Here is a 27,178-nt window from a genome sequence, read left to right as displayed (position 1 = left end):
CCGACGCAAAAGCGCAACGTCATTGACAGTCCGATCACGGGACGCCGCCGGCACAGAAGGGGTTCCCCACAGTGGCCCATGGGGGACTCAACTGTAGGGAAACACGCATTGGGGAGAATCGCAGAAGGCATCCGCGTCTCCCCACTGTGCCGTGAAGCGGGACGGAAAAGAGGCACCCACCCAATGTCGTAGGGCTGAACACAGCGGCTCGCACAGGTAGGATGGACAAAGTAAAACATTGCAATGCATGCAAAGTGATGAACAAAATAAAATGATTTACAAATATTCGTATATTATATATAGGTATATAGTTGGTCGGAAGAGCCAAGGGCATATACAGTGCCATCAATTAAATAAAAAAGTGGGGGGAGAAAAAGAAAATAGCTTTTTGCACCCCAAGAAAAAGGATTTGCTCCTATGCTCAAACAGTGATTCACATGTCTGAGCCAATTGCAGATGCCTTTCTATATAGGCTATTAACGCTTGATATGCGTCCATTCATTGTCACCTCAAGTGTGACTGGAGGAAAATACCTGCATTGTATATATTTAAATATTCAAGAAATTGGCGGTATGCCTTGGCTTGTATCGGGGCTCACATGTGTTGGATGGGGAAGAACGGGTGTTTAGCCACCCAATTGGTATATATAGAAGGAAAAAACACAATGTGTGAGCCCCCAAAGCTGCATAAGCCAAATGTATACAAAGAAATAGGAAGTTTCCCCAGGGGTTTTTTAGCAGTAGAGAATTTGTACAAAAGTTGTTGATATAAAAAAGCATTTATTAACAGACAATGATAATTTAAAATGAACAATGATAAATCAACATAGGTAGTGCGACACAAAAACAAACATGGAACATCACTCATAGCAAGGAACACCCTATGTACAAGCATGGTTTGCCAATTGCATTTATGACGTATGTATCCACATGAAAAACCCCGATGCATTTCGACTCTTACGGTTTTTCGGTCTCTTCAGGGGGATTTATATTCTAGGAAAAAGGTGGAGAAATTTGACTGGCCTGCACTGGCCTGACCTCAGCCAGATAGAACACTTTTGGGATGAATTAGAGCGGAGACTGCGAGTTAGGCCTTCTTGTCCAATATCAGTGCCTGACCTCACAAATGCGCTTCTGGAAGAATGGTCAAACATTCCCATAGACACACTCCTAAAGCTTGTGGACAGCCTTCCCAGAAGAGTTGAAGCTGTTATAGCTGCAAAGGGTGGGCCAACTCAATATTGAACCCTACAGACTAAGACTGGCATGCCATTAAAGTTCATATGTGTGTAAAAACAGGTGTCCCAATACACTGTAACCCCTCACAGATACTCTTGTTGGGTGCGGGAACGGGCCCTGCTGTGAAATATTAGATCAAAAATTGTAATTACACGCCCCTGTTAAACAGGGGCAGAAAAATTGGGTCTTAGGCAGTGGTGGTGGTGCCACAACACTGTAACCCCTCACAGATTCTGTTGTTGAGCGCAGGAACGAGCCCTGCTGTGAAATATTAGAGCAAATGTTGTAATTGCATGCCCCTGTTAAACAGGGGCAGAAAAATTGGGCCTTAGGCGGTGGTGGTGGTGGCACAACACTGTAAAGCCTCACAGATACTCTTGTTGAGCACAGGAACAGGCCCTGCTGTGAAATATTAGAGCAAATATTGTAATGACATGCCCCTGTTAAACAGGGGCAGAAAAATTGAGCTTTAGGCACTGGAAGTGGTGCCACAACACTGCAACCCCTCACAGATACTCTAGTTGAGCGCAAGAACGAGCCCTGCTGCAAAATATTACAGCAAAAATTGGAATTACATGCCCCTGTTAAACAGGGGCAGAAAAATAGTTCAAAATTGTTCCTTCGGCACTGGTGGTGGTGCCACAACACTGCAACCCCTCACAGATACTCTAATTAAGCGCAAGAATGAGCCCTGCTGCGAAACATTTCAGCAAAAATTGGAATTACACGCGCTGGTTAAACAGGGGCAGAAAAATTGGGCCCTTAGGTACTGGTGGTGGTGCCACAACACTGCAACCCCTCACAGATATTCTAGTTGAGCGCAAGAACAAGCCCTGCTGCGAAATATTACGGCAAAAATTATAATTATATGCCCCTGTTAAACAGGGGCAGAAAAATTGGGCCTTAGGCACTGGTGGTGGTGCCCTGAAATAAAAATGTTCTTAGAAGCTATCAACATGAACACTGAGGAGGAATAGGATAGTCACTCAGCATAACAGGATAGTCACTCAGCATTAGGGATGAGCCGAACACCCCCCTGTTCGGTTCGCACCAGAACATGCGAACAGGCAAAAAATTTGTTCGAACACCGTTAAAGTCTATGGGACACGAAACATGAATAATCAATAGTGCTAATTTTAAAGGCTTATATGCAAGTTATTGTCATAAAAAGTGTTTGGGGACCTGGGTCCTGTCCCAGGGGACATAGATCAATGCAAAAAAAAGTTTTAAAAATGGCCGTTTTTCAGGAGCAGTGATTTTAATAATGCTTAAAGTGAAACAATAAAAGTGTAATATCCCTTTAAATTTCGTACCTGGGGAGTGTCTATAGTATACCTGTAAAGGGGCACATGTTTCCCGTGTTTAGAACAGTCTGACAGCAAAATGACATTTCAAAGGAAAAAAAGTCATTTAAAACTACTCACGGCTATTAATGCATTGCCGGTCCGACAATACACATACAAGTTCATTGATAAAAATGGCATGGGAATTCCCCACAGGGGAACCCCGAACCAGAATTTAAAAAAAAAATGACGTGAGGGTCCCCCTAAATTCCATAACAGGCCCTTCAGTTCTGGTATGGATATTGAGGGGAACCCCGGCCAAAATAAAAAAAAAATGATGTGGGGGTCCCCCTAAATTCCATATCAGACCTGAAGGGTCTGGTATGGTAAAAAAAAAATGGCGTAGGGTCCCCCTCAAAATCTATACCAGACCCTTCAGGTCTGGTGTGGATTTTAAGGGGAACCCCGCAACAAAATAAAAAAAAACGGCGTGGGGTCCCTCTAGAAATCCATACCAGACCCTTATCCGAGCACGCAACCTGGCAGGCCGCAGGAAAAGAGGGGGGGACAAGAGAGCGCCTCCCCCTCCTGAACCGTACCAGGCCACATGCCCTCAACATTGGGAGGGTGCTTAGGGGTAGCCCCCCAAAACACCTTGTCCCCATGTTGATGAGGACAAGGGCCTCATCCCCACAACCCTGGCCGGTGGTTGTGGGGGTCTGCAGGTGGGGGGCTTATCGGAATCTGGAAGCCCCCTTTAACAAGGGAACCCCCAGATCCCAGCCCTCCCCCCTGTGTGAAATGGTAACTTACCATTTCACTAAAAAAGTGTCAAAAATGTTAAAAATGACAAGAGACAGTTTTTGACAATTCCTTTATTTAAATGCTTCTTCTTTCTTCTATCTTCTATTTTCTATCTTCTATCTTCCTTCATCTTCTTCTTCTTCTGGTTCTTCCGCCGGGGTTCTCATCCAGCATCTTCCTCCGCGGCATCGGCGTCTTCTTCCCTTTTTCTCCTCGGGCTGCTCTGCATCCATGATGGCATGGAGGGAGGCTCCTGCTCGTCTCTTCATCTTCTTCTCTTCATCTTCTTCTCTTCATCTTCTTGTCTTCATCTTCTTTTCAGGCCGCTCCGCATCCATGATGGCATGGAGGGAGGCTCCCACTGGGTGAGGCTTCTCCTCTTCTGACGGTTCTTAAATAACGGTGGGCGGGGCCACCCGGTGACCCCCTCTGACGCACAGGGACAGGACAGGACTTCCCTGTGGCATTCCCCGTGACGCATGCCATAATGGATGCGGAGCGGCCCGAGAAGAAGAAGGGAAGAAGACGCCAACGCTGCGGAGGAAGATGCTGGACGAGAACACCGGAGGAAGAACCAGAAGAAGAAGAAGATGGAGGAAGAAACCGAAGGAAGATAGAAGAAAGAAGAAGCATTTAAATAAAGGAATTATCAAAAACTGTCTCTTGTCATTTTTAACGTTTTTGACAGTTTTTTAGTGAAATGGTAGGGGTACTCTTGTACAACCTTACCATTTCACACGGGGGGGAGGGCTGGGATCTGGGGGTCCCCTTGTTAAAGGGGGCTTCCTGATTCCGATAAGCCCCCCCACCCGCAGACCCCCACAACCACCGGCCAGGGTTGTGGGGATGAGGCCCTTGTCCTCATCAACATGGGGACAAGGTGTTTTGGGGGGGCTACCCCAAAGCACCCTCCCAATGTTGAGGGCATGTGGCCTGGTACGGTTCAGGAGGGGGGGCGCTCTCTCGCCCCCCTCTTTTCCTGCGGCCTGCCAGGTTGCGTGCTCGGATAAGGGTCTGGTATGGATTTTTGGGGGGCCCCCATGCCGTTTTTTTTTAATTTTGGCGCGGGGTTCCCCTTAATATCCATACCAGACCTGAAGGGCCTGTTATGGAATTTAGGGGGACCCCCCATGTCATTTTTTTTTTTAATTTTGGTTCGGGGTTCCCCTGTGGGGAATTCCCATGCCATTTTTATCAATGAACTTGTATGTGTATTGTCGGACCGGCAATTCATTAATAGCCACGAGTAGTTTACATGACTTTTTTCCTTTGAAATGTCATTTTGCTGTCAGACTGGGAAACATGCGCCCCTTTACAGGCATACTATAGACACCCCCCAGGTACGAAATTTAAAGGGATATTACACTTTTATTGTTTCACTTTAAGCATCATTAAAATCACTGCTCCCGAAAAAACGTCCGTTTTTAAAACTTTTTTTTGCATTGATCCATGTCCCCTGGGGCAGGACCCAGGTCCCCAAACACTTTTTATGACTTTTATACCATGAATATAAGCCTTTAAAATTAGTACTTTTGAGTTCTCCCATAGACTTTTAAAGGGTGTTCCGTGGCATTCAAGTTTGCTGCTAACACCCCAAATTGTTCGCTGTTCGGCAAACTTGCGAACAGCCCATGTTCTAGTCGAACATGAGTTCGACCCGAACTCGAAGCTCATCCCTACTGAGCATAGGCAGTCTTCAAGGGATCTCACATTCATAGAAAAATTAATCGGTTACATCAGCACCAGGTGCTTGGTAGCTGGTGATCAAAGACTGATTCATTTTTATGAAGGTGAGCCGATCAACTGAGTCTGTGGACAGGCGCACTCTGTGATCGGTTACAATGCCTCCAGCAGCACTGAATGTGCGTTCAGAAACAACGCTGGATGCAGGACAGGCCAGTAGCTCAATTGCATATTGTGCAAGCTCTGGCCAGTGATCCATCCTCAAGACCCAGTAACCCAGTGGATTTTCGGTTGGAAAGGTCTCCAAGTCTGATCTTGCCCCTAGGTATTCCTGCACCATGTAAATCAGACGCTGACGATGGTTGCTGGAACCGATCAGACCTTGGGGCTGCAGACTAAAGAATTGTCTGAATGCATCGGTCAGACGGCCACCTTCTCCAATGCTCCTTCTGTGACTGACCGAAGCCTCAGCAACACATTGTCCAGGAGGACCAGGAAATTGTAACCTCCCAGGCTTTGAAAACACATTGCACAAACCTTTCTGCAAGGCCTCCCGAAGATGTTTCATCCTATACTCCCTCTGCGAAGGCTAGATAAGTTCCGCAGCCTTACCCTTGTAATGTGGATCAAAAAGGCTTGCCAGCCAGTAATGATCCCTCTCCTTGATAACACGAATCCGAGGGTCCTTTCGCAGGCTTTGCAGGATCAGGGAGGCCATGCAGCCAAGGTTTGCTGAGGCATTCAATCCGGAGTCCTCTGGGTCACTAAGGATGACATGATCCACAGCCACCTCCTCCCAGCCACTTACAAGTCCATGGGTTTCTGGGGACTGAAAACGATCCCTTGAAGACTCCTGCTGATGCTGAGTGCTAGGCTCCACCTCCATGCTGACACAATCCTCATCCTTCTCTTCTTCCTGTGTGATTGGCAGGCCCACAGGTATACTGTCAAGATAAAGGGGGCCTTGAGAGGTAAGTAAGTCCTCCTCTTCCTCCCTCTGTTCTGCCTCAAGCGCCCTGTTCAATATTCCACAAAGTGTGTGCTCCGACAGGAAGACAAGAGGGACAGCATCACTGATGCATGCACTGTCACTGCTCACCATCCTCGTGGCCTCCTCAAATGGTGACAGGACAGTGCATGCATCCTTGATCAGTAGCCACTGGCGTGGCAAAAAAAAGCCAAGCTCCCCTGACCCTGTCCTGGTGCCATACTCACACAGGTACTCATTGATGGCCCTCTGCTGCATGTGCAGTCGCTGCAGCATTGCCAGTGTTGAGTTCCACCTGGTGGGCATGTCACAAATGAGGCGGTTCTTGGGCAGGTTGCATTCCTTTTGAAGGTCAGCCAGCTGAGCACTGGCATTATATGTAGGCAGAAATGCCTACAGACTTTCCTGGCCTGCCTCAGGAGATCCCGTAAGCCCGGGTACCTGCACAAGAACCGCTGCACCACAAAATTAAGGATGTGAGCCAAACAGGGAACATCGGTCAATTGTCCCTGTTGGAGGGCGGAGAGGAGGTTGGTGCCATTGTCAACCACCTCTGAGTCTGCCCCTGCAGAGCTGACAGAATCTCTGCCCCAGTGTGGCTCCTGTCCCCTAAGCAGACCAACTCAAGCACCGCATGGCATCTTTTTGCCTCAGTGCTTGCGTAGCCCCTTGAACGCCTCTGCAGAGGAAGAAGAAGAGGAGGGGTGGAGGAGAGAGGTGTGGCAGAATCACCACTACTAGCATTTTGGAGATGTGGCTGCTGTTTTGGCCACACTTGATATGCTTCAGACATATGTTGCAAACAGCAATGGTGCAATCTGCTGCATACGTATCAAAAAAGGCCCACACCAAAGAACTTTTCAAAATACGCGGGGAGTCAGCAGCACCCTGCACATGGAGGCATCCTGCCTCGTTAGAGATGTGCCTCCTCCTCCTCCTCTCTTCTATCAGGCACCCATGTAGAGTCAGTGACCTTATCATCCCCTCCCTCCTCGTCACTGGAGCAAACCTGGCAGTATGCTGCAGCTGGGGGAACATGACTGTCAGTTTCTTGTCCTTCTTAGGCACCCCCTCTCTCTGGGTTCACGTTACTGCCTTCCTCAACCTGGGTACCATCATTGGAGCCTTCAAAACGCTGCGCATCCTCCTGCAGCATGTCCCCGACACTGTGGTGGAACAGTTAGGGGGACTCCTCTGTGTATGATGGTGGGGCTAGGGAAGGAGTGACTGATAACATTGAGCCGATGGAATAGACCGCTTTGGCAGCTGCATTGGCAGGCAAACTGCTCTGAGCCTGGGTGACAGAGGATGAGGAGGATGAGGATGGCTTAGTTATCCACTCTACCAACTCTTCTGCATGTTGTGGATCAACACGGCCAGCTGCCAAAAAAAAGGACAATCGTGCCCCACGGCCACGTGCTGAGGGTGCACTGTGTCCACAACCAGCACCGTTGGCTGTAGACACAGAGCCTGCTTGCCCTCTGTTAGTGGCCTGTGAGCGTCTGCCTCTCCTTGGTGGCCTTCCAGACATGCTGTAAAATTTTATTGAAGTTTACTAGAAAAAGTACAGCAGGAACGGCCTGCAGTCAGATATAGGCTTGGCTAGACTAGAATGCAGTGGATATATATATGTAGGAGACCATGTATATATTTTATGAACTGCAGATCACTGAATCACCTGTCTGCCTGCCTGCCTGAAAGTGTATTTGAAAACGTACACCAGGAACTACCTGCAGTCAGATATAGGCTTGGCTAGACTAGAATGCAGTGGATATATATATATATATATGTAGGAGACTGTATATATATTTTATGCACTGCAGATCACTGAATCACCTGCCTGCCTGAAAGTGTATTTGAAAACATACACCAGGAACTACCTGCAGTCAGATATAGGCTTGGCTAGACTAGAATGCAGTGGATATATATATATATATGTAGGAGACTGTATAAATATTTTATGCACTGCAGATCACTGAATCACCTGCCTGCCTGCCTGAAAGTGTATTTGAAAACATACGCCAGGAACGGCCTGCAGTCAGATATAGGCTTGGCTAGACTAGAGTGCAGTGGATATATATATATATGTAGGAGACTGTATATATATTTTATGCACTGCAGATCACTGAATCACCTGCCTGCCTGCCTGTAAGTGTATTTGAAAATGTACACCAGGAACGGCCTGCAGTCAGATATAGGCTTGGCTAGACTAGAATGCAGTGGATATATTTGTAGGAGACTGTATATATATATATTATGCACTGCAGATCACTGAATCACCTGCCTGCCTGCCTGAAATATATTAGAAACAGTCAGGGCTTTTTTTCTCAGACAATAGGTGCAGGAACTCCCGCTTTCCAAGTCACCCCTTTTCTGTGCCCCTTCCCACCTCCCAGTACTGTCCCTTTTAGACAATATAGAACCAAACATCATTTTAAGGTGCTAAATAATTTGTATGGAATTTGATAATGACATCAAGAAAAGCAGTAAAATAGATCCCCTCAGCCAGCAACAATAGATGCTAACAACAATGTACCACCCACAACAAAATCCCCCCCAGCAACAATAGACTCCCGGCAGCATCAACAGATCTCCACACAGCCAGCATTAATAGTCTCTCTGGGTGCCATCAACAATAGACCCCTCCCCCAATAGTAGATCTCTTTCAGCAACAACTGACCCCTGAAGCAACAGAAGACCCCCCAGCAACAATAGGTCCCCCCACGAGCAACAATAGACCTCCCTAGCAACAATAGACCCCCCTTGCAAAAATAGATCCCCTGCAGTGAGCATTAATACCCTGTAGCACACCCCAGCACCCCTTGCCATTACATACAGTCAGTCCAAGAGGTGCCGGAACTGCGTTCCCCCCACGTTCCCGCTGAAAAAAAGCCCTGGAAACAGTACACCAGGAACAGGCTGCAGTGAGATCTAGCTAAACTGTATGCAGTGGATATATATATATATATATATATTAGACTGACTGGATATATATAGGAAATATACTGCAGCTAACTGAATCACCTGCCTGCCAGAAGTATAGTAGAAACAGTACACCACCAGGAACGGACTGCAGTGAGATCTAGCTAAACTGAATGCAGTGGATATATATATATATACTAGACTGACTGTGTGTATATATATATATATATGAAATACACTGCAGCTAACTGAATCACCTGCCTGCCAGAAGTATAGTAGAAACAGCACACCACCAGGAACGGACCGCAGTGAGGTCTAGCTAAACTGTATGCAGTGGATATATATACAGTGGGGATGGAAAGTATTCAGACCCCCTTAAATTTTTCACTCTTTGCTATATTACAGCCATTTGCTAAAATCATTTAAGTTAATTTTTTCCTCATTAATGTACACACATCACCCCATATTGACAGAAAAACACAGAATTGTTGACATTTTTGCAGATTTATTAAAAAAGAAAAACTGAAATATCACATGTCCTAAGTATTCAGACCCTTTGCTGTGACACTCATATATTTAACTCAGGTGCTGTCCATTTCTTCTGATCATCCTTGAGATGGTTCTACACCTTCATTTGAATCCAGCTGTGTTTGATTATACTGATTGGACTTGATTAGGAAAGCCACACACCTGTCTATATAAGACCTTACAGCTCACAGTGCATGTCAGAGCAAATGAGAATCATGAGGTCAAAGGAACTGCCTGAAGAGCTCAGAGACAGAATTGTGGCAAGGCACAGATCTGGCCAAGGTTACAAAAAAATTCTGCTGCTTAAGGTTCCTAAGAGCACAGTGGCCTCCATAATCCTTAAATGGAAGATGTTTGGGAGGACCAGAACCCTTCCTAGAGCTGGCCGAACTGAGCTATCGGGGGAGAAGAGCCTTGGTGAGAGAGGTAAAGAAGAACCCAAAGATCACTGTGGGTGAGCTCCAGAGATGCAGTGGGGAGATGGAAGAAAGTTGTAGAAAGTCAACCAACACTGCAGCCCTCCACCAGTCGGGGCTTTATGGCAGAGTGGCCCGACGGAAGCCTCTCCTCAGTGCAAGACACCTGAAAGCCCGCATAGAGTTTGCTAAAAAAACACCTGAAGGACTCCAAGATGGTGAGAAATAAGATTCTCTGGTCTGATTAGACCAAGATAGAATGTTTTGGCCTTAATTCTAAGCAGTATGTGTGGAGAAAACCAGCCACTGATCATCACCTGTCCAATACAGTCCCAACAGTGAAGCATGGTGGTGGCAGCATCATGCTGTGGGGGTGTTTTTAAGCTGCAGGGACAGGACGACTGGTTGCAATCGAGGGAAAGATGAATGCGGCCAACTACAGGGATATCCTGGACGAAAACCTTCTCCAGAGTGCTCAGGACCTCAGACTGGGCCGAAGGTTTACCTTCCAACAAGACAATGACCCTAAGCACACAGCTAAAATAACGAAGGAGTGGCTTCAAAACAACTCCGTGATTGTTCTTGAATGGCCCAGCCAGAGCCCTGAATTAAACCCAATTGAGCATCTCTGGAGAGACCTAAAAATGGCTGTCCACCAACGTTTACCATCCAACCTGACAGAACTGGAGAGGATCTGCAAGGAGATATGGCAGAGGATCCCCAAATCCAGGTGTGAAAAACTTGTTGCATCTTTCCCAAAAAGACTCATGGCTGTATTAGATCAAAAGGGTGCTTCTACTAAATACTGAGCAAAGGGTCTGAATACTTAGGACCATGTGATATTTCAGTTTTTCTTTTTTAATAAATCTGCAAAAATGTCAACAATTCTGTGTTTTTCTGTCAATATGTGGTGCTGTGTGTACATTAATGAGGAAAAAAAAATGAACTTAAATGATTTTAGCAAATGGCTGCAATATAACAAAAAGTGAAAAATGTAAGGGGGTCTGAATACTTTCCGTCCTCACTGTATATACTAGACTGACTTTATATATATATATATATGAAATACACTGCAGCTAACTGAATCACCTGCCTGCCAGAAGTATAGTAGAAACAGTACACCACCAGGAATGGACCGCAGTGAGATCTAGCTAAACTGTATGAGGTGGATATATATATATATATATATATATATATATATATATATATATATACATAAACAAAGGGACACGTTCTCCAATGCAAATAAATTTACTGAATCTTCAAATCACCAAAATCGTCATTTACATCAATTGCAGCTACTGTATACAGTTGCAAGCATCCCTGCTCTTCCTCAGGCTGTATGGCTTTGTGTGAAAATTCTATGAGTGATTCCCTCTTTTGTTCAAAAACTCTAGTACAAGTGGGTGTTACCCCACAGGTGTGTCCCATGCTTCCAAAATGAAAGGCCCTGGGAGAAAAACATTAACCCCATATCAGTTCCAATTTGTTTCCTACCTAGGCAAACAGATGCCTGCACAAGCCAAATAGATTGAGAAAGAGATAAAACAAATTTTTCAACTCATTGTGTCACAATCAAAACATCAATAATTCCATACAAACATATTTTCATTCATCATCTAGATAAAAATATCTTAAATGAAAAAATCGCATACAGGTGCAATAGACATGTAGTCTACAAATTCCAATCAGGACTTCATAGGATGTTCATCCTTCTGATCAATTCCCACTTATTCCCATGTGTCAAGATGCGACTATCTGAAAATAGAAAATGTAAAAAAGTCGCTAACTGGATCATCATAAAAATAGATGCGACTATCTGGAAATAGAAAATGTAAAAAAGTTGTTAACTGGATAGTCATAAAAATAGGTACAAATCATAGTCCCTATTCATCCCATCTGGATAGAGGGATCGTAACCTGTTGATCCACCAAACCTCTCGCTGCTTAAGTCTCCAATATTCTGTCACACCCTCTTCTGTCTCAGGGAACCTCCTCAAGCACCATAAATCTTAAATCTGAGTCCTGATGCCCTTTCTCCAAAAAATGTCTTGATACTGGCAGCCCTGGTTGTTTCAATCTAATGGTGCTGCGATGCTGTGCGATTCAGTCTTTAATCTTTTGGGTTGTTTCACCAACATACAACAATTTGCATGGGCAGGTCAGAATATAGATCACATAGGAGGTTAGGCATGTAAAAAATCCTTTAATCGCAACCTTATCTCCATTTTCAGGATGGACATACTGGTCACCTTTAAGTAAAAGCTTACATTGAATGCAACTCAAGCAGGGAAAGCACCCTTTCCTTTTCTTACCCAGAAATGTCATTTTAGATATGTTTTCCCTTAGTCTATACTCTGATCTCACCAAAGCTTCTTGCAGCGTTTTATTCCTTCTAAAGGCTTTAAATGGTGTTTGTTGAAAGACCTCAATCTGTGGGTAGGAGCATTTTAAAAGGGGCCAATGTTTCTTGATGACTCTAAAAACCTGCTCGCTGTAACTGTGAAATTGCATCAAAAACGGTAATCGTCTCGTCTGTGGTCTATGTCTCACTGAAGCTGTACCCATCTCCTCCTGCTCTATCTTTTTTACTTCTTGTGAAATAATGTAATTGGGATATCCTGGTTCCTGAAACTTAGAACACATTTCTTTCATTCTTAAATTCCTCACGGTTTCATTACTAACTATTCTCCTGACCCGCAAAAGTTGGCTTCTTACAATGGAACGGAAGACATGGGGGGATGAAAGCTGTCAAACAATAGTAACTGATTCCTATCAGTCGGCTTGATATACAAATCGGATTCCATCCGATTGTTATCAATGTAAATCCTGGTATCCAAAAATGGAACCGATTTCCCCCAATGTTGATTTTGAATTGGATCTCATGAGAAAAATCGTTCAGCATCACATCAAAGGCAAGTAGTGATTCCATGTTGCCCCGCCATATGACAAAAACATCATCAATGTATCGCCACCAGGTGGCACAATGGCTTTTAAATAATTAATTCTGAAAGATGTACCTGTGTTCAAAGTAATTCATAAATGTACAGGCATATGGCGGGGCAACATTAGAACCCATTGCAACTCCTTTCAGTTGCATAAAAAATGGATCCTTAAACAGAAAATAGTTGTTTGATAATGTTATTTTAAATAATTTTTCAAAAAGAGAGATTTGCATGTCTGAAAAGTTATTACATCCTCTAATCAGATCCATGGCTGCATCCATACCAGGTTGATGTGGGATGGATGTGTACAGACTATTGACATCCCAAGTGACTAAAATTTCATTTCCAGAACACTGGGAAATTTCCTTGATTTTACACAAAAATCATTAGTGTCCTTGATATATGCTCTGGTGTTCTTCACAAGGGGTGCCAAGATCTTGTCTAAAAACTGTGCAGTTGGAACAAAAATAGAATCGTGTCCTGACACTATGGGATGACCAGGTGGAGAATAGCTGTCATTGTGTGTTTTAGGTAAGGTATACAAAATGGGAATCCGGGTATGAGCAGGTAACAAAAAATCATAAAGCTGGTTTTAAGACACTTTCTAGTTGCTTCCTAATTTGCCAGGTGAGGTCATTCGGCACCTTTTTATAGACAGATTGGTCACTCAACTGACGTAGGATTTCATTTTCATACAGTTGTGGGTCCATCACCACTACCTGACCCCCTTTATCTGCCGGCTTTACTATAATGTATCGTTTATTTCGGAATATCAGATGGAAAGTTAATTTTGCTCCTAAACCCTTTCCTGACGGGGATGTTACAGATAGTGCCTTGACCTGTAAATCTTTGGGTTTAAAATAGAATAGAAGTAAATCAGTACCACCCACTACCTATGTCCCTGTTAAAACTTTTGTGAAAGAGGTATCCCGGGAAATAAAGGAATTGGTCCCTCAAATTGATTATAGAGACCATGTGTCCAATAACCTGTCACACACAGAACGATCTGCTTTCAGAAGTCTCAGCCGATGGGAGGACATTATAGTAAAGCTGGCAGATAAAGGGGGTCAGGTAGTGGTGATGGACCCACAACTGTATGAAAATGAAATCCTACGTCAGTTGAGTGACCAAACTGTCTATAAAAAGGTGCCGAATGACCTCACCTGGCAAATTAGGAAGCAACTAGAAAGGGAATGATCACACGAGATCTTTATGATTTTTTGTTACCTGCTCATACCCGGATTCCCATTTTGTATACCTTACCTAAAACACACAAAGACAGCTATACTCCACCTGGTCGTCCCATAGTGTCAGGACGCGATTCTATTTTTGTTCCAACTGCACAGTTCTTAGACAAGATCTTGGCACCCCTTGTGAAGAACACCAGAGCATATATCAAGGACACTAATGATTTTTTGTGTAAAATCAAGGAAATTTCCCAGTGTTCTGGAAATGAAATTTTAGTCACTTGGGATGTCAATAGTCTGTACACATCCATCTCACATCAACCTGGTATTGATGCGGCGATGGATCTGATTAGAGGATGTAATAACTTTTCAGACATGCAAATCTCTCTTTTTGAAAAATTATTTAAAATAATATTATCAAACAACTATTTTCTGTTTAAGGATTAATTTTTTTATGAAAACTGAAAGGAGTTGCAATGGGTTCTAATGTTGCCCCGCCATATGCCTGTACATTTATGAATGACTTTGAACACAGGTACATCTTTCAGAATGAATTATTTAAAAGCCATTGCGCCACCTGGTGGCGATACATTGATGATGTTTTTGTCATATGGCGGGGCAACATGGAATCGCTACTTGCCTTTGATGTGATGCTGAACGATTTTTCTCATGAGATCCAATTCAAAATCAACATTGGGGGGAAATCGGTTCCATTTTTGGAGACCAGGATTTACATTGATAACAATCGTATGGAATCCGATTTGTATATCAAGCCGACTGATAGGAGTAGGATAGGAATCAGTTACTATTGTTTGACAGCTCTTATCCCCCCCATGTCTTCCGCTCCATTGTAAGAAGCCAACTTTTGCGGGTCAGGAGAATAGTTAGTAATGAAACCGTGAGGAATTTAAGAATGAAAGAAATGTGTTCTAAGTTTCAGGAACGAAGATATCCCAATTACATTTTTCACAAGAAGTAAAAAAGATAGAGCAGGAGGAGATGGGTACAGCTTCAGTGAGACATAGACCACAGACGAGACGATTACCGTTTTTGATGCAATTTCACAGTTACAGCGAGCAGGTTTTTAGAGTCATCAAGAAACATTGGCCCCTTTTAAAACGCTCCTATCCACAGATTGAGGTCTTTCAACAAACACCATTTAAAGCCTTTAGAAGGAATAAAACGCTGCAAGACGCATTGGTGAGATCAGAGTATAGACCAAGGGAAAACATATCTAAAATGACATTTCTGGGTAAGAAAGGGAAGGGGTGCTTTCCCTGCTTGAGTTGCATTCAATGTAAGCTTTTACTTAAAGGTGACCAGTATGTCCATCCTGAAAATGGAGATAAGGTTGCGATTAAAGGATTTTTTACATGCCAATCCTCCTATGTGATCTATATTCTGACCTGCCCATGCAAATTGTTGTATGTTGATGAAACAACCCAAAAGATTAAAGACCGAATCGCACAGCATCGCAGCACCATTAGATTGAAACAACCAGGGCTGCCAGTATCAAGACATTTTTTGGAGAAAGGGCATCAGGACTCAGATTTAAGATTTATGGTGCTTGAGGAGGTTCCCTGAGACAGAAGAGGGGGTGACAGAATACTGAGACTTAAGCAGTGAGAGGTTTGGTGGATCAACAGGTTACGATCCCTCTATCCAGATGGGATGAATAGGGACTATGATTTGTACCTATTTTTATGACTATCCAGTTAGCGACTTTTTTACATTTTCTATTTTCAGATAGTTGCATCTATTTTTATGATGATCCAGTTAGCGACTTTTTTACATTTTCTATTTTCAGATAGTCGCATTTTGACACATGGGAATAAGTGGGAATTGATCAGAAGGATGAAAATCCTATGAAGTCCTGATTGGAATTTGTGGACTACATGTCTATTGCACCTGTATGCGATTTTTTCATTTAAGATATTTTTATCTAGATGATGAATGAAAATATGTTTATATGGAATTATTGATGTTTTGATTGTGACACTATGAGTTGAAAAATTTGTTTTATCTCTTTCTCAATCTATTTGGCTTGTGCAGCCATCTGTTTGCCTAGGTAGGAAACAAATTGGAACTGATATGGGGTTAATGTTTTTCTCCCAGGGCCTTTCATTTTGGAAGCATGGGACACACCTGTGGGGTAACACCCACTTGTACTAGAGTTTTTGAACAAAAGAGGGAATCACTCATAGAATTTTCACACAAAGCCATACAGCCTGAGGAAGAGCAGGGATGCTTGCAACTGTATACAGTAGCTGCAATTGATGTACATGACGATTTTGATGATTTGAAGATTCAGTAAATATATTTGCATTGGAGAACGTGTCCCTTCGTTTATGTTAATGGATATCGGTGGAGAACAGGGAGTCCACCTTGACACCATTCCAGTCCAACAGCAAGGACAAAGAAAAGGCAGTAACCCACCCAAAGTTTGAATATATATATATATATATATATATAAAAGACTAACTGTATATATATATATATATATATATATATATATATATATATATATATGAAATACACGGCAGCTAAGTGAATCACCTGCCTGCCAGACGTATAGTTGAAACAGTACACCACCAGGAACGGACCGCAGTGAGATCTAGCTAAACTGTATGCAGTGGATATATATATATATACTAGACTGACTGTATATATATATATATATATATATATATATGAAATACAGTGCAGCTAACTGAATAATCTGCCTGCCAGCTCAATCTAAATGACAGTCTCTCTCTGTCCAGGCCGGCAACGACACACTACACGAGGCCGACGTGCAGTCAGCTTTATATAGTGTGGGCGTGGACTTAGTCACCCTGAGCCATGATTGGCGAAAGGCACCCTGCCTTTGGCCAATTATGGCTCTCTTAGCTGAGGGCGCTGTGATTGGCCAAAGCATGCAGGTCATGGTGCATGCTCTGGCCAATCATCGTACAGCAATGCACTGCGCTCCCGCAGTGCATTATGTGCTGTTACGTGTCACTCGAATTTGGCGTGAACAGCCCAAAATGTTCGGTTTTCGACGAACGGGCAAACAGCCAATGTTCAAGTCGAACTCATCTTCGACCCAAACAGAAAGCTCATCCCTAGTATGCACCAACAAATTGGGTTATGATCCGTTGAAAAAGTCCAGCATTACTTCCAGGACAGTTTTTACACTATATTACCAAAAGTATTGGGACACCTGCCTTTAGACGCATACAGTTACATTGTAGGTGAGGTTGAAAAAAGACACAAGTCCATCAAGTCCAACCAAGTGTGTGATTATATGTCAGTATTACACTGTATATCCCTGTATGTTGCGGTCGTTCAGGTGCTTATCTAATAGTTTTTTGAAACTATCAAAGCTCCCTGTTGAGACCACCGCCTGTAGAAGGGAATTCCACATCCTTGCCGCTCTTACATGAACTTTAATGGCATCCCAGTCTTAGTTTGTAGTGTTAATATTGCGTTGGCCCACCCTTTGCAGCTATAACAGCTTCAACTCTTCTGGGAAGGCTGTCCACAAGGTTTAGGAGTGTGTCCATGAGAATGTTTGACCATTCTTCCAGAAGCACATTTGTGAGGTTAGGCACTGATGTTGAACAACAAGCCCTGGTTCATAGTCTCCTCTCTAATTCATCCCAAAGGTGTTCTATCGGGTTGAGGTCAGGACTCTGTGCAGGCCAGTGAAGTTCCTCCATCCCAAACTCGCTCATCCATGTCTTTATGGACCTTGGTTTGTGCATTGGTGCGCAGTCATGTAAGAGGAAGAGGCCATCCCCAAACTGTTCCCACAGAGGTGGGAGCATGAAATTGTCCAAAATGGTATGCTGACACCTTAAGAGTTCCCTTCACTTTAACCGATCATGCTATGAACAACACTCATGGAATAATTAAAGGGGGGACGGGTTTGTAGTTGTTTTTGTTTTTTTAGGGTATGTGTTTGTGTGCATTTTTTTGTGTTAATAAAGCTTTTGTACAATGTGTGTTGATGAAGTGGATCACTTAATATGTTAGCATTATGAGGATTCTGCAGCCTTTTTTAGATTATAAGAGGAAGAGGGTAGAGCCCAAACTGGTAATTTTTTCTTTTCTTTAGTTTATTTGCACAACTCTATTAAAGTCTATGGGCTGTAATGTGCAGGTGTGGCCAAAACAGTGAAAGTTGTAGCACTGGATGTGCACCAATAGCAGAGGTCTTGGTATGTATCTGTGGAGGGGGTAGGTGAATTAGGTTAGTTTACGACAGTGGTCTCCTGATTGTGGCCCTTTGATTCCCTTTAACTGGCCCTTTGAGTGCTGCTCCTCCCAATGAAATGTGGCACTGTTCCTCCCAGTGACATCAATGATAGGGCAGTTTTCCTCCCCTTAATGGGAATGATAGGACACTATTTTCACTCACATGAATGATGGCCAAAATTCCTTCCACTGACCGTGATGATGGGACACTATTCCTCCCACGCATACCAACAATGAGGTACTATTCTTCCCACTTACACCAATGATGGGGCACTATTCTTCCCACTGACACTAACAATGGGCCAATATTTCTCCCAATGACACCAACAATGAGGTACTACTCTTCCATTTGACAACAATGATGGGGTATTATTCCTCCCACTGATACTGATGATGGGACACTATTCCTCCCACTGATACCAACAATGAGACACTATTCCTCCCACTGATTCTAATGATGGGATACTATTGTTCCTACTAATACCAATGATGGAACATTATTCCTCTCACTGATACCAATGATAGGACACTATTCCTCCCACTGATTCTATTGATGGGACACTATTCCTCCCACTGATATCAATGATGGAACATTATTCTTCCCTCTGATAGGAACGATGATTCGGCATTCCGTCAACTGATGTCAATAATGGGGCTCTAGTCCTCTTACTAATACCAATGATGGGCCACTATTTCTACCACTGACACCAATGATGGGGCACTATTCCTCCCACTGACACCAACAACAGGGGCACTATTACTCCCACTGACACTGACGATGGGGCACTATTCCTCCCACTGATACCAATGATAGGGCATTATTCCTCCCCCTAATGACTACAGGCACTAAACCTCCAAGCTTGAGGCATTATTTAGTCCAACTGATGCTGGGGTATTTTTGATTCCCTGGGGCCAGTATGATCCCCCTAATGTCTGGGGGCCATTAAATTGGCCCTTTTTTAGAAAGTTTGGACACTCTTGGTTTAGGCTAAAGGGTCAAAAGGGATAAATGCACTTTTTTTTAAATTGCAGGTAGCCTTAAATGAATGAGGTTAGTAATTAGAGGTTTGTTTTCACGTTTTATCTGAAACATAAAAACCACATTTGTAATCTACTTGGTTCATAAAGCACCATCTACATATTTTGCTCCAGCTGGTAAAAAAAGGACCTGCAAAAGTCGAGAAAAATTTCCCTTAAGAATCAATGCCATTGTTTTATCAGAGGAGAGCCATAGGATAAAATACAGATAAGATAAGATGTTAAATGTTGCCATATATTTCCCCAGACATGCTGTATGTGAAAAATGTTGACCTTCATACGGCAAAGAACAAGCTTGATCATCACACTAGTGACTATATCTCCAAGCAACTCATTGTGAGAAGAGGACAAGCCTTTCAGATGACTCTCTCTCTAAACAGAGCCCTGAAAAAGGATGACAGTGTTACATTTGATGTTGAAACAGGTAAGACATTTTGGAATTCAAATGCAGAGAACATTATTAGTTAATATGCATGAGACAAATTCCAAACCATTACATGAAACTTAAAATAATCAATAGTAATACTGTCCCATTCATCTTATGCCATTTATTTTCATAAAATACTGTCCAACACATATGCATGTAATTTTGATTTGTAAGAGTATAGAGTCAAAGAGGAAATGAGATGTAAACCCTAAGTGAAATAAATGAAAGGAGTTGTAAAGGCAAAAGTTTTTTTATCTTAATGCATTCTGTTCTGACTCAACTCCAAGGCCATAAGCTTTATCTCCAGTGACATTTAGGGTTTACACGACCTGGTGATCTATTTTATCTCTTGCATCAGACACTTTAACTCGATGAATAAACTCACTGTTGAGGAGACAGACGCTGAAGGTTTTTGAATGTTCTGTTTAATGAAGGATATACATAGGTAAAAAAACATTAGTGTTAGCCACATGGTAAAATGTGAATATGAAGGCAGCATACTGAGTAATGAACCAGAGAGAGTGAAGGGGAAGGGATATATAGATGAACAGTGGGGGAGAGGGTTCAGTTTAGACTTTACCTCTCAAAGAAGTACAGACCGTGTATCAAGGAGTAGAGCACAAACACAGAGGAGCCACAGTGGCTGAAGCTGTAGGAGTCACCCCCGTGGGATAACCAAAGTATTACTGTGATTTAACCCAAGTACGCAGTCAAGAATTGCCTCAGCTGACAAAAGAGAATATGAGACGGGATCAACGGAGGATCCACTGGGGAGTCTGATAAGGAAATCGCTATCTGGCCAAGACCTTAAGACTGGTGAATAGCCCCATTGAGGGGGCAAAAATAATCCATAGAGAGTGGGAACGAATTAAGCTGGAAGATGGGGTCATATATCGAAGAGGTCCCTCTGAGGAGGCAGAAGGTGTGAGTCAACTGTTCCTCCCAGAGAAACATCATCTAACTGTGTTGACCGCTCTTCATGATGATCATGGTCACTTAGGCCCAGATAGAACCTTCAAGCTGGTCAGGGATTGGTTTTACTGGCCGTCCATGAGAACAGAGGTGGAAAGCTACTGCTAGATGCATTCAGAGAAAGACCTTACCAAGCAGGGAAGCCCCAATGAGCCATCTTCAAAGTCAGGGACCCATGGAGTTGGTGTGCATTGATTTCTTTTGTCTTGACCCTGACCTGAGTGGACAAAGTAATGTCCTGGTTGTGACAATTCATTTCACCCAATTTGCTCAAGCTTTTCCCACTAGGGATCAACAAGCTAGTACTATGGCAAAGACTCTAGTGGAGAAGTGCTTCGTTCATTACGGGTTGCCTCAGCTCCTGCATTGGGATCAAGGTCGGGACTTTGAGAGCAAGCTAATCAGAAGATTATGTGAACTCTTAAGCATAAAGAAATCCAGGAATACTCTTTACCATCCTCAAGGGGATCCACAACCTGAGTGTTTCAACCATACTCTGCTGAACATGTTGGGGACTCTCTCATTAGAGAAGAAACAGCATTGGGGGATCATATTGCTGCAGTAGTTCATGCTTATAGTTGCACCTCAAATGATTCTACTGGATACTCTCCCTACAGGTTAATGTTCGGGAGAGAAGCTCATCTACCTGTGGATCTGGCTTTTGGAACATCCTGTCAGGGCTGGCTCAGCCCTTCCTTCTCTGAGCTGGCCGTTCAGCTGTCGGCTAATTGCCAGCTCTCCTCTCTCTCCACAGGTAACCAGCTGTTGTGGATCTGCTCGTCAGTCATGCCTACTTAAAGACGTCCAGCTCATTCCTTTCCTGCCTTTGCCTTGATCACATCATAAGAAACCATTCTCCTGTGTATCTGTTTGAAGACCAGCTTGCTGACATCTATTCTGGCACCTTTGCTTGCTGTTCCACTTGGATCCCTGACTTCAGGACTGGCTGATTACCCGATTTGGTTACTGAACTTTGGCTTGGCTGATTACCCGATCTGGTTACTGAACTCTGGCTATGCTTTGACTACGATTACTCTATTTACCTTTTTATTTTTTATTAATAAACAAGTGTGATTTAATTGTACTTCTGTCTCGGTCTGATTCATGGTTTCTGACACATCCCTAGATCACACCTCCCAAGCCTCTTATAGGGGATACATTGACTTTGGAACAATCTAAAAGTGGCTTATGAGAAAGCCAAGGAGGCCTCTACCATCAGAGAACAAAGGAACAAGAAAAACTTTGATCTCAGAGCGAGGGTTCAGGATTTACAAACTGGAGATCGAGTGTTGTTGCAGTAATCTAGGGGTGCCAGGGAAGCATAAGCTGGCTGATTGATGGCGTTCCCAACCCTACATTGTTTGTAAACAACTACCTGGCCTCCCTGTGTATCAGACCCCCCTGAAGGGAAGACTGGTCCTCTCAAGACTTGGCATCAAAACCATTTACTGTCTATATTAGTGGCTGTTCGAGTACCCTCACCCCCTTGCTTAGAGATTTATCGGTCTCTGACGCTGATGCCTAGGGCCTGGAAAACTTGCCCACCCACACTCCCTGCAGAGGATAGTGACGATGAACAATTAACTGTTGATTGGTTGTGGGTTTCTCCTTCGGAAGATGATTCCATAGTCCCTGGTACTGAGGAAGAAGACTGTCAAAGACCATCCCTCAGGAGGAGGACATGTCTCCCTTTGCCTGAAATTTAAACATCAGATCCACCTCCACCGAGGGGAAATGAGGAGGTCAAGATGGAACCCAGTGAAGTGCTGAGTGTAATGGATGCTCCCAAACCTCCTACTAACCTCGCAGAGAGAGAGATGCTCCCTGAACCAGAACCAGAGCCTGAAGTAGAACTTGAACCTGAATCTGGATGCAGTTTCTGGGGAACAGGGACAGGGCCACTGGAAAACATCTACCTTGATCCACCTCCTGACACTACTGGGTGGGCCACTAACTTGTTACTGGCTTGTCACAAAATTAATATGACTTTGCCTGAGGATGTATATAATTTGCTGTTAGAAGATCCCTTGTTGGGTCAGTTGTTAGCTATTACAACTTCTAGTTTATCAGATGATTAAATATTCAGTTTTATGATATAGTAAAGTGATTCCACAGGTTGTAATCTGTCTTTAGGGACCAAAGACTTTCAAGTGGGGGGAGGACTTAGCAATGTGGACTACAACTATAAAGTACAGTGTTCCTCCAGTATTTCTGTGCATCGCATGTCCCTCTAGTGCCCAGTGTTATCAATTGACATAATGTTTGTGAGCCAAGCGAAAGGGATTGTGGGGTGAGTAGTTCCACAGACTGATAATTGCTTTACATGACCCTGTACATGGACTACATATCCAAGGGATCTTTGCTGCCATTGGAAAGATTGCTGGGAGGAACTATATAAGAAGCCAAAGCTCTGCCCTGCGCTCTCTTCCTCCTGGGCCTGACCTAAGACAGACCTCCCCATGCATGGGGATAGAGAAGCCGCAGCCTACCACGCGGTGTACCATAATTCACTGCTTTATTCACTGCTTGCTGTTCGTCGGACATCCATCCAGCACCACTTGGTCGCTTGCCAACCTGTGTCCTAAGCTTCACATTGGGAGATCGAAACGGCAGATCCATTGCACGCTACAGCGTCTGCTGTCCAGAGGGAATTGAATCGGCCTAGTCGTTGGTGAGAGGGCAGTCGCCCACCTTTACAAACCCTTTTCTCGCAGTTTCACTGGAACACTTTGCACAGACACCTTTACCTTGGGAATACTATACTGAACCCTGCATAGACACCTTTAGCTTTTACTGTTTCAAGAAATCTTATTGCTTGCTATTACACCTTATTGCATAAAATTAATGAGCTCCTACGTGTTGGTGAAGACCATCAGATCTGCGGGGATATTGCTGTCATTATTGCCACAAGGGTCCTTATACCATTGCCATTAAGTCTGACCTCTCATTAGGGTTAAAGGTTTATAGGCTGGGCGAGGTTTCCCCTTTAGAAGTTTGTCAGTATAACCATTTAACCTTGTTTATCCTTCCAGGTGCAAGCAGTACTCCACTGTACATTTGTATATAATAGACTGTTTACCTGCAAATATCTTGACTTGTGTTATTCGGAGGAATTCCTTTGCTGAGTTGGTGCTGTTGCCTAAAACTCAGCAGATCTATTACCTCCATTTTGTGACAATATCATCTTTGAACTGTCCTAGTAAACATCATCAGCATATAAACACACAGAGTTGTCTAACTTATTGCTTTAAGGTGGTGCAAAGATGTATGAACCCAGAGTGTCAGGTGGGTTGGAATGTTCAGGTCATGGCAGCGTAGATGAGCAGGTAAATCCAAGCAGCGCCCTAGGGGGTCATGCTACATATATTAAAACCCTGAAAAGCATTGGATATGATAGAAACAATAAAAAAAGCACCGCTGAACTATTCGCCCATCCATCTCATTGTAATGCTTAGCCATCTCTATGTAAGGGTTAGCCACTCTGGATTGGATTAGAGAGCAGTGGTGGCCCATTCATTAGGGGCGCACGGGCGCCGCCCTGACAGTCCATGCATCTGGCCCCCTAATCTACATGCAGTGTGCCGGACGAATGGATTCCAATCGGGGATTTTTTTTTTAAGCACATGATTAGAGCCAGAGGCTCCAATGGGCTTAAAAAAAGTGTGGGCTTGGGGCGCAGAACACTGAACCCAAAGCCCACCCTGTTGTGTGACAGTAGCGAATTGTAACACTGATTCTCTTCCCGGCTAATCAGGAAGAAGGCATGAGACCCATCATCCGATTGGCCACGAGATGGGGTAAAAGCAGGGCCCTGACTACTGACTGACCCTGGGGGGTGGACCAGCTGCCACTGTTAGAGAGCTTAACATTTGCTGTACCATACATTCATGGTATGTATAATGTTTTTTCTTTAAGGGAAATCACCTAAGGTTGCCAAAGGAACAAAAGCCACATTCTCTTTAACGAAAAAAGAAGTCTCTAAAGGGAAATGGAGGGCAGTTTCCGACTCTACCACCTCAAACTCTCTGATTGTACGGATCATACCTCCTGTTACGGCTATCATTGGATCTTATCAAATGAATGTCCGCTTCTTCTCTGGAGGATACACATCACATAAGATGCCAGGATTTACTCTACTCTTCAACCCATGGGCCAATGGTAAGACCTGAGTAACCTATCACAGATTACTAACTCATTAAAAGAGACACTGATCTATGTATAAATGTTGTGAGTGGGCAACAAATCAATGATTTTTAAACCAGGCGCTGTCTCAACATTTGGCTTATGGGATTGGTTAAATGGGAGGCCTGTTTTTCAGAATAACTAGGAGTTGGCCTATGTTCGATTAAAACATCCAATAATGTAAAAAAAAGTTCTTTTCAAATCTACATTCAAATCATTGGATGTTTGCAGAGAACACAGGTTCACTTGGTAAAGCGGTAGTAAACCACAGCAACAATAAAAAAAAAGAAAATTGGGCCACGGGCAGTTTACGCCATAATGTGCTAGTATGCACTGCATACTAGCACATTATGGCTGACTTACCTGAAAATGAAGCCCTCCAGTGGTTCCACTGTAGGTGCATCCATCTTTACCCGGTTTTCCTTCAAGGTTTGCGGGCTTCGGCGGTACGAATGGCCGAGCCACGATGACATCACTCTCACACATACGCACTGAAGTCACTGTTTACCACATAGGGCTCTGAAGGAATGGCACAGTAATGTCGTTACTTCAGAGCGCATGTGCCAGTGACTTCACCGGCTGCTTTTGAAGTAAATGTCTCCTAAACGGTGCACCGTTAGGAGATGTTTACTGGACCTTTAGGTAAGCCTTATTATAGGCTTACCTATAGGTAAAAGTCAACCAAGGGAGTTTACCCCTCCTTTAATATACAATAGAACTAAAGTCTGTTAAGCTCAGCTCCACTCCAGCAAAGATATTTTTGAGCTCCCCACTGGCTGTGATATCTCTGCCTGGTCTCATTTGGGTTCGGTACCTTTAACCTTCTTGATTGGCTGGTTCTGAATGGTGTAACTTCAAGGCATGCCAAGAAAATACACTGATCTGCACAGGCATTTACGTTCAGAAGAAACATTACTTTGCAGGCAGGCAAAAACACTGCAGAGGAGACATACAGAGTCTGTTCTGCAATAAAGCCTACCTACATGTAATGTCTCATACTAAGGCTATACATTAATTCCACTTTAAATAGCGCTACATGTTGAAAATTTTAAAGCTCAACTCCAGACAAAACCTTTTTTAATGTTTTGGGTAGAGTTAGGAAGTCTTTGAAACTTTCTTGGGTTTTATATACTGTCAATGTCCCTATTGGTGAGTACAGATGAACAAAACAGAATTGCTCTGGAAATTTTATGGGAAATTTGATCTTTTTGGCCAAAACATCCAACACATAGTGCTACTGGTTCATATTAGCCGCAGCAAAAGTACAGCCAAGGAACTCAAATCTAAAAATTGCACCCCACAAGATAGAAGAAACCATTAGGTAGTTACAGCCTCTCAGGCATCCACCATACACTAAAAACAGGGGTGCTCAACCTTTTGAAGAGCGAAGGCCACCTAAGTGATTTGGTAATCGGTCACGGGCTCAGAATTTACATTTTTTTATTTTATTTAACAGCATAGCGAACGTTTTCTTTCAGCAGCTGCTGAATGCCAGTGGGAGGGAGAGAAGCCGGCTTTCAGTGGTTGCAGAAATGAAAATTCGGTTCCTGTATATTCTGCCCCCACCGTCCCTCCTGTCCAAGTGTAAAACTGACCCCTGATGCTACACCAGTGGTTGGGGTGATAAAGACATGTCTCAGTTATGGGGTTTTACCCCCCAACCATAAATGTAAACAAGCCCTTACTGTCCTGAGCCCCCTATAATGCTTCTTTCTGATGCACTGCGGTTTACCATAGACTTCTATTATATCATGCGGGTGTGGTGCACTTTCTGAAAGTGCAGCAAAGATCCTGCATTCAGGAATTTTGCTGCACTTTCAGAAAGCGCACGAAACTCGCAGGATATAATAGAAGTCTATGGCTCAGTGCAGCTAACCCGCAGGAAAGCCGCAGGTGTACTGGACTGCACCCGCGGATTACTGTGGAAGCAGCCTAATAGTTGTTAACCTTTTTATAGGTGCTAATATGCCCATTGCAAAACCACAGTGTATGTGTTTAATACACTGACCTTCTTTCCTCTTTCAGCTTCTGCTGGCATCGCTCTCTGTCTCCAGGCTGCTAGAAAGGTTTCCTGGTACAGGAGCCAGCGCTACAGAGGAAGCATCAGCTTATGCAGCTCGTGCTCTCTCTGTGGCCGCCTGCTTCCTTTGCTGCATCTGATGCTCTGGGATAGCAGATTGGCAAGCCAAGACCGCGATCAAAGGGGTGCTGACCCAGAGCATGCGCTTCCCTGGTTTGAGGTTGAGGGCCACATCAGAGGACTCTGAGGGCCACAGGCTGAGCACACTAAAAGATAACTTCTGGGTGAGGAGGCCCTACAAAGCCCA

At 43.8% G+C, this 27,178-nt stretch overlaps 1 protein-coding gene across 1 annotated transcript in view; it reads left to right on the top strand.

Moving 5' to 3' along the window:
* Positions 1–27,178, top strand: part of LOC141113284 (protein-glutamine gamma-glutamyltransferase 6-like) — a 139,577-nt gene that overhangs the window by 12,835 nt on the left and 99,564 nt on the right. The window contains exons 2-3 of the mRNA XM_073606316.1: positions 19,518–19,694; positions 24,585–24,827. Coding sequence (XP_073462417.1) covers positions 19,518–19,694; positions 24,585–24,827 — 420 coding nt within the window. The remainder of the gene's footprint in view (positions 1–19,517; positions 19,695–24,584; positions 24,828–27,178) is intronic.

This window comes from Aquarana catesbeiana, linkage group LG12 (genome assembly GCF_042186555.1).
Source record: "Aquarana catesbeiana isolate 2022-GZ linkage group LG12, ASM4218655v1, whole genome shotgun sequence".
Lineage (NCBI taxonomy): Eukaryota > Metazoa > Chordata > Amphibia > Anura > Ranidae > Aquarana > Aquarana catesbeiana.
This window is presented reverse-complemented; position numbering and strand designations above follow the sequence as displayed.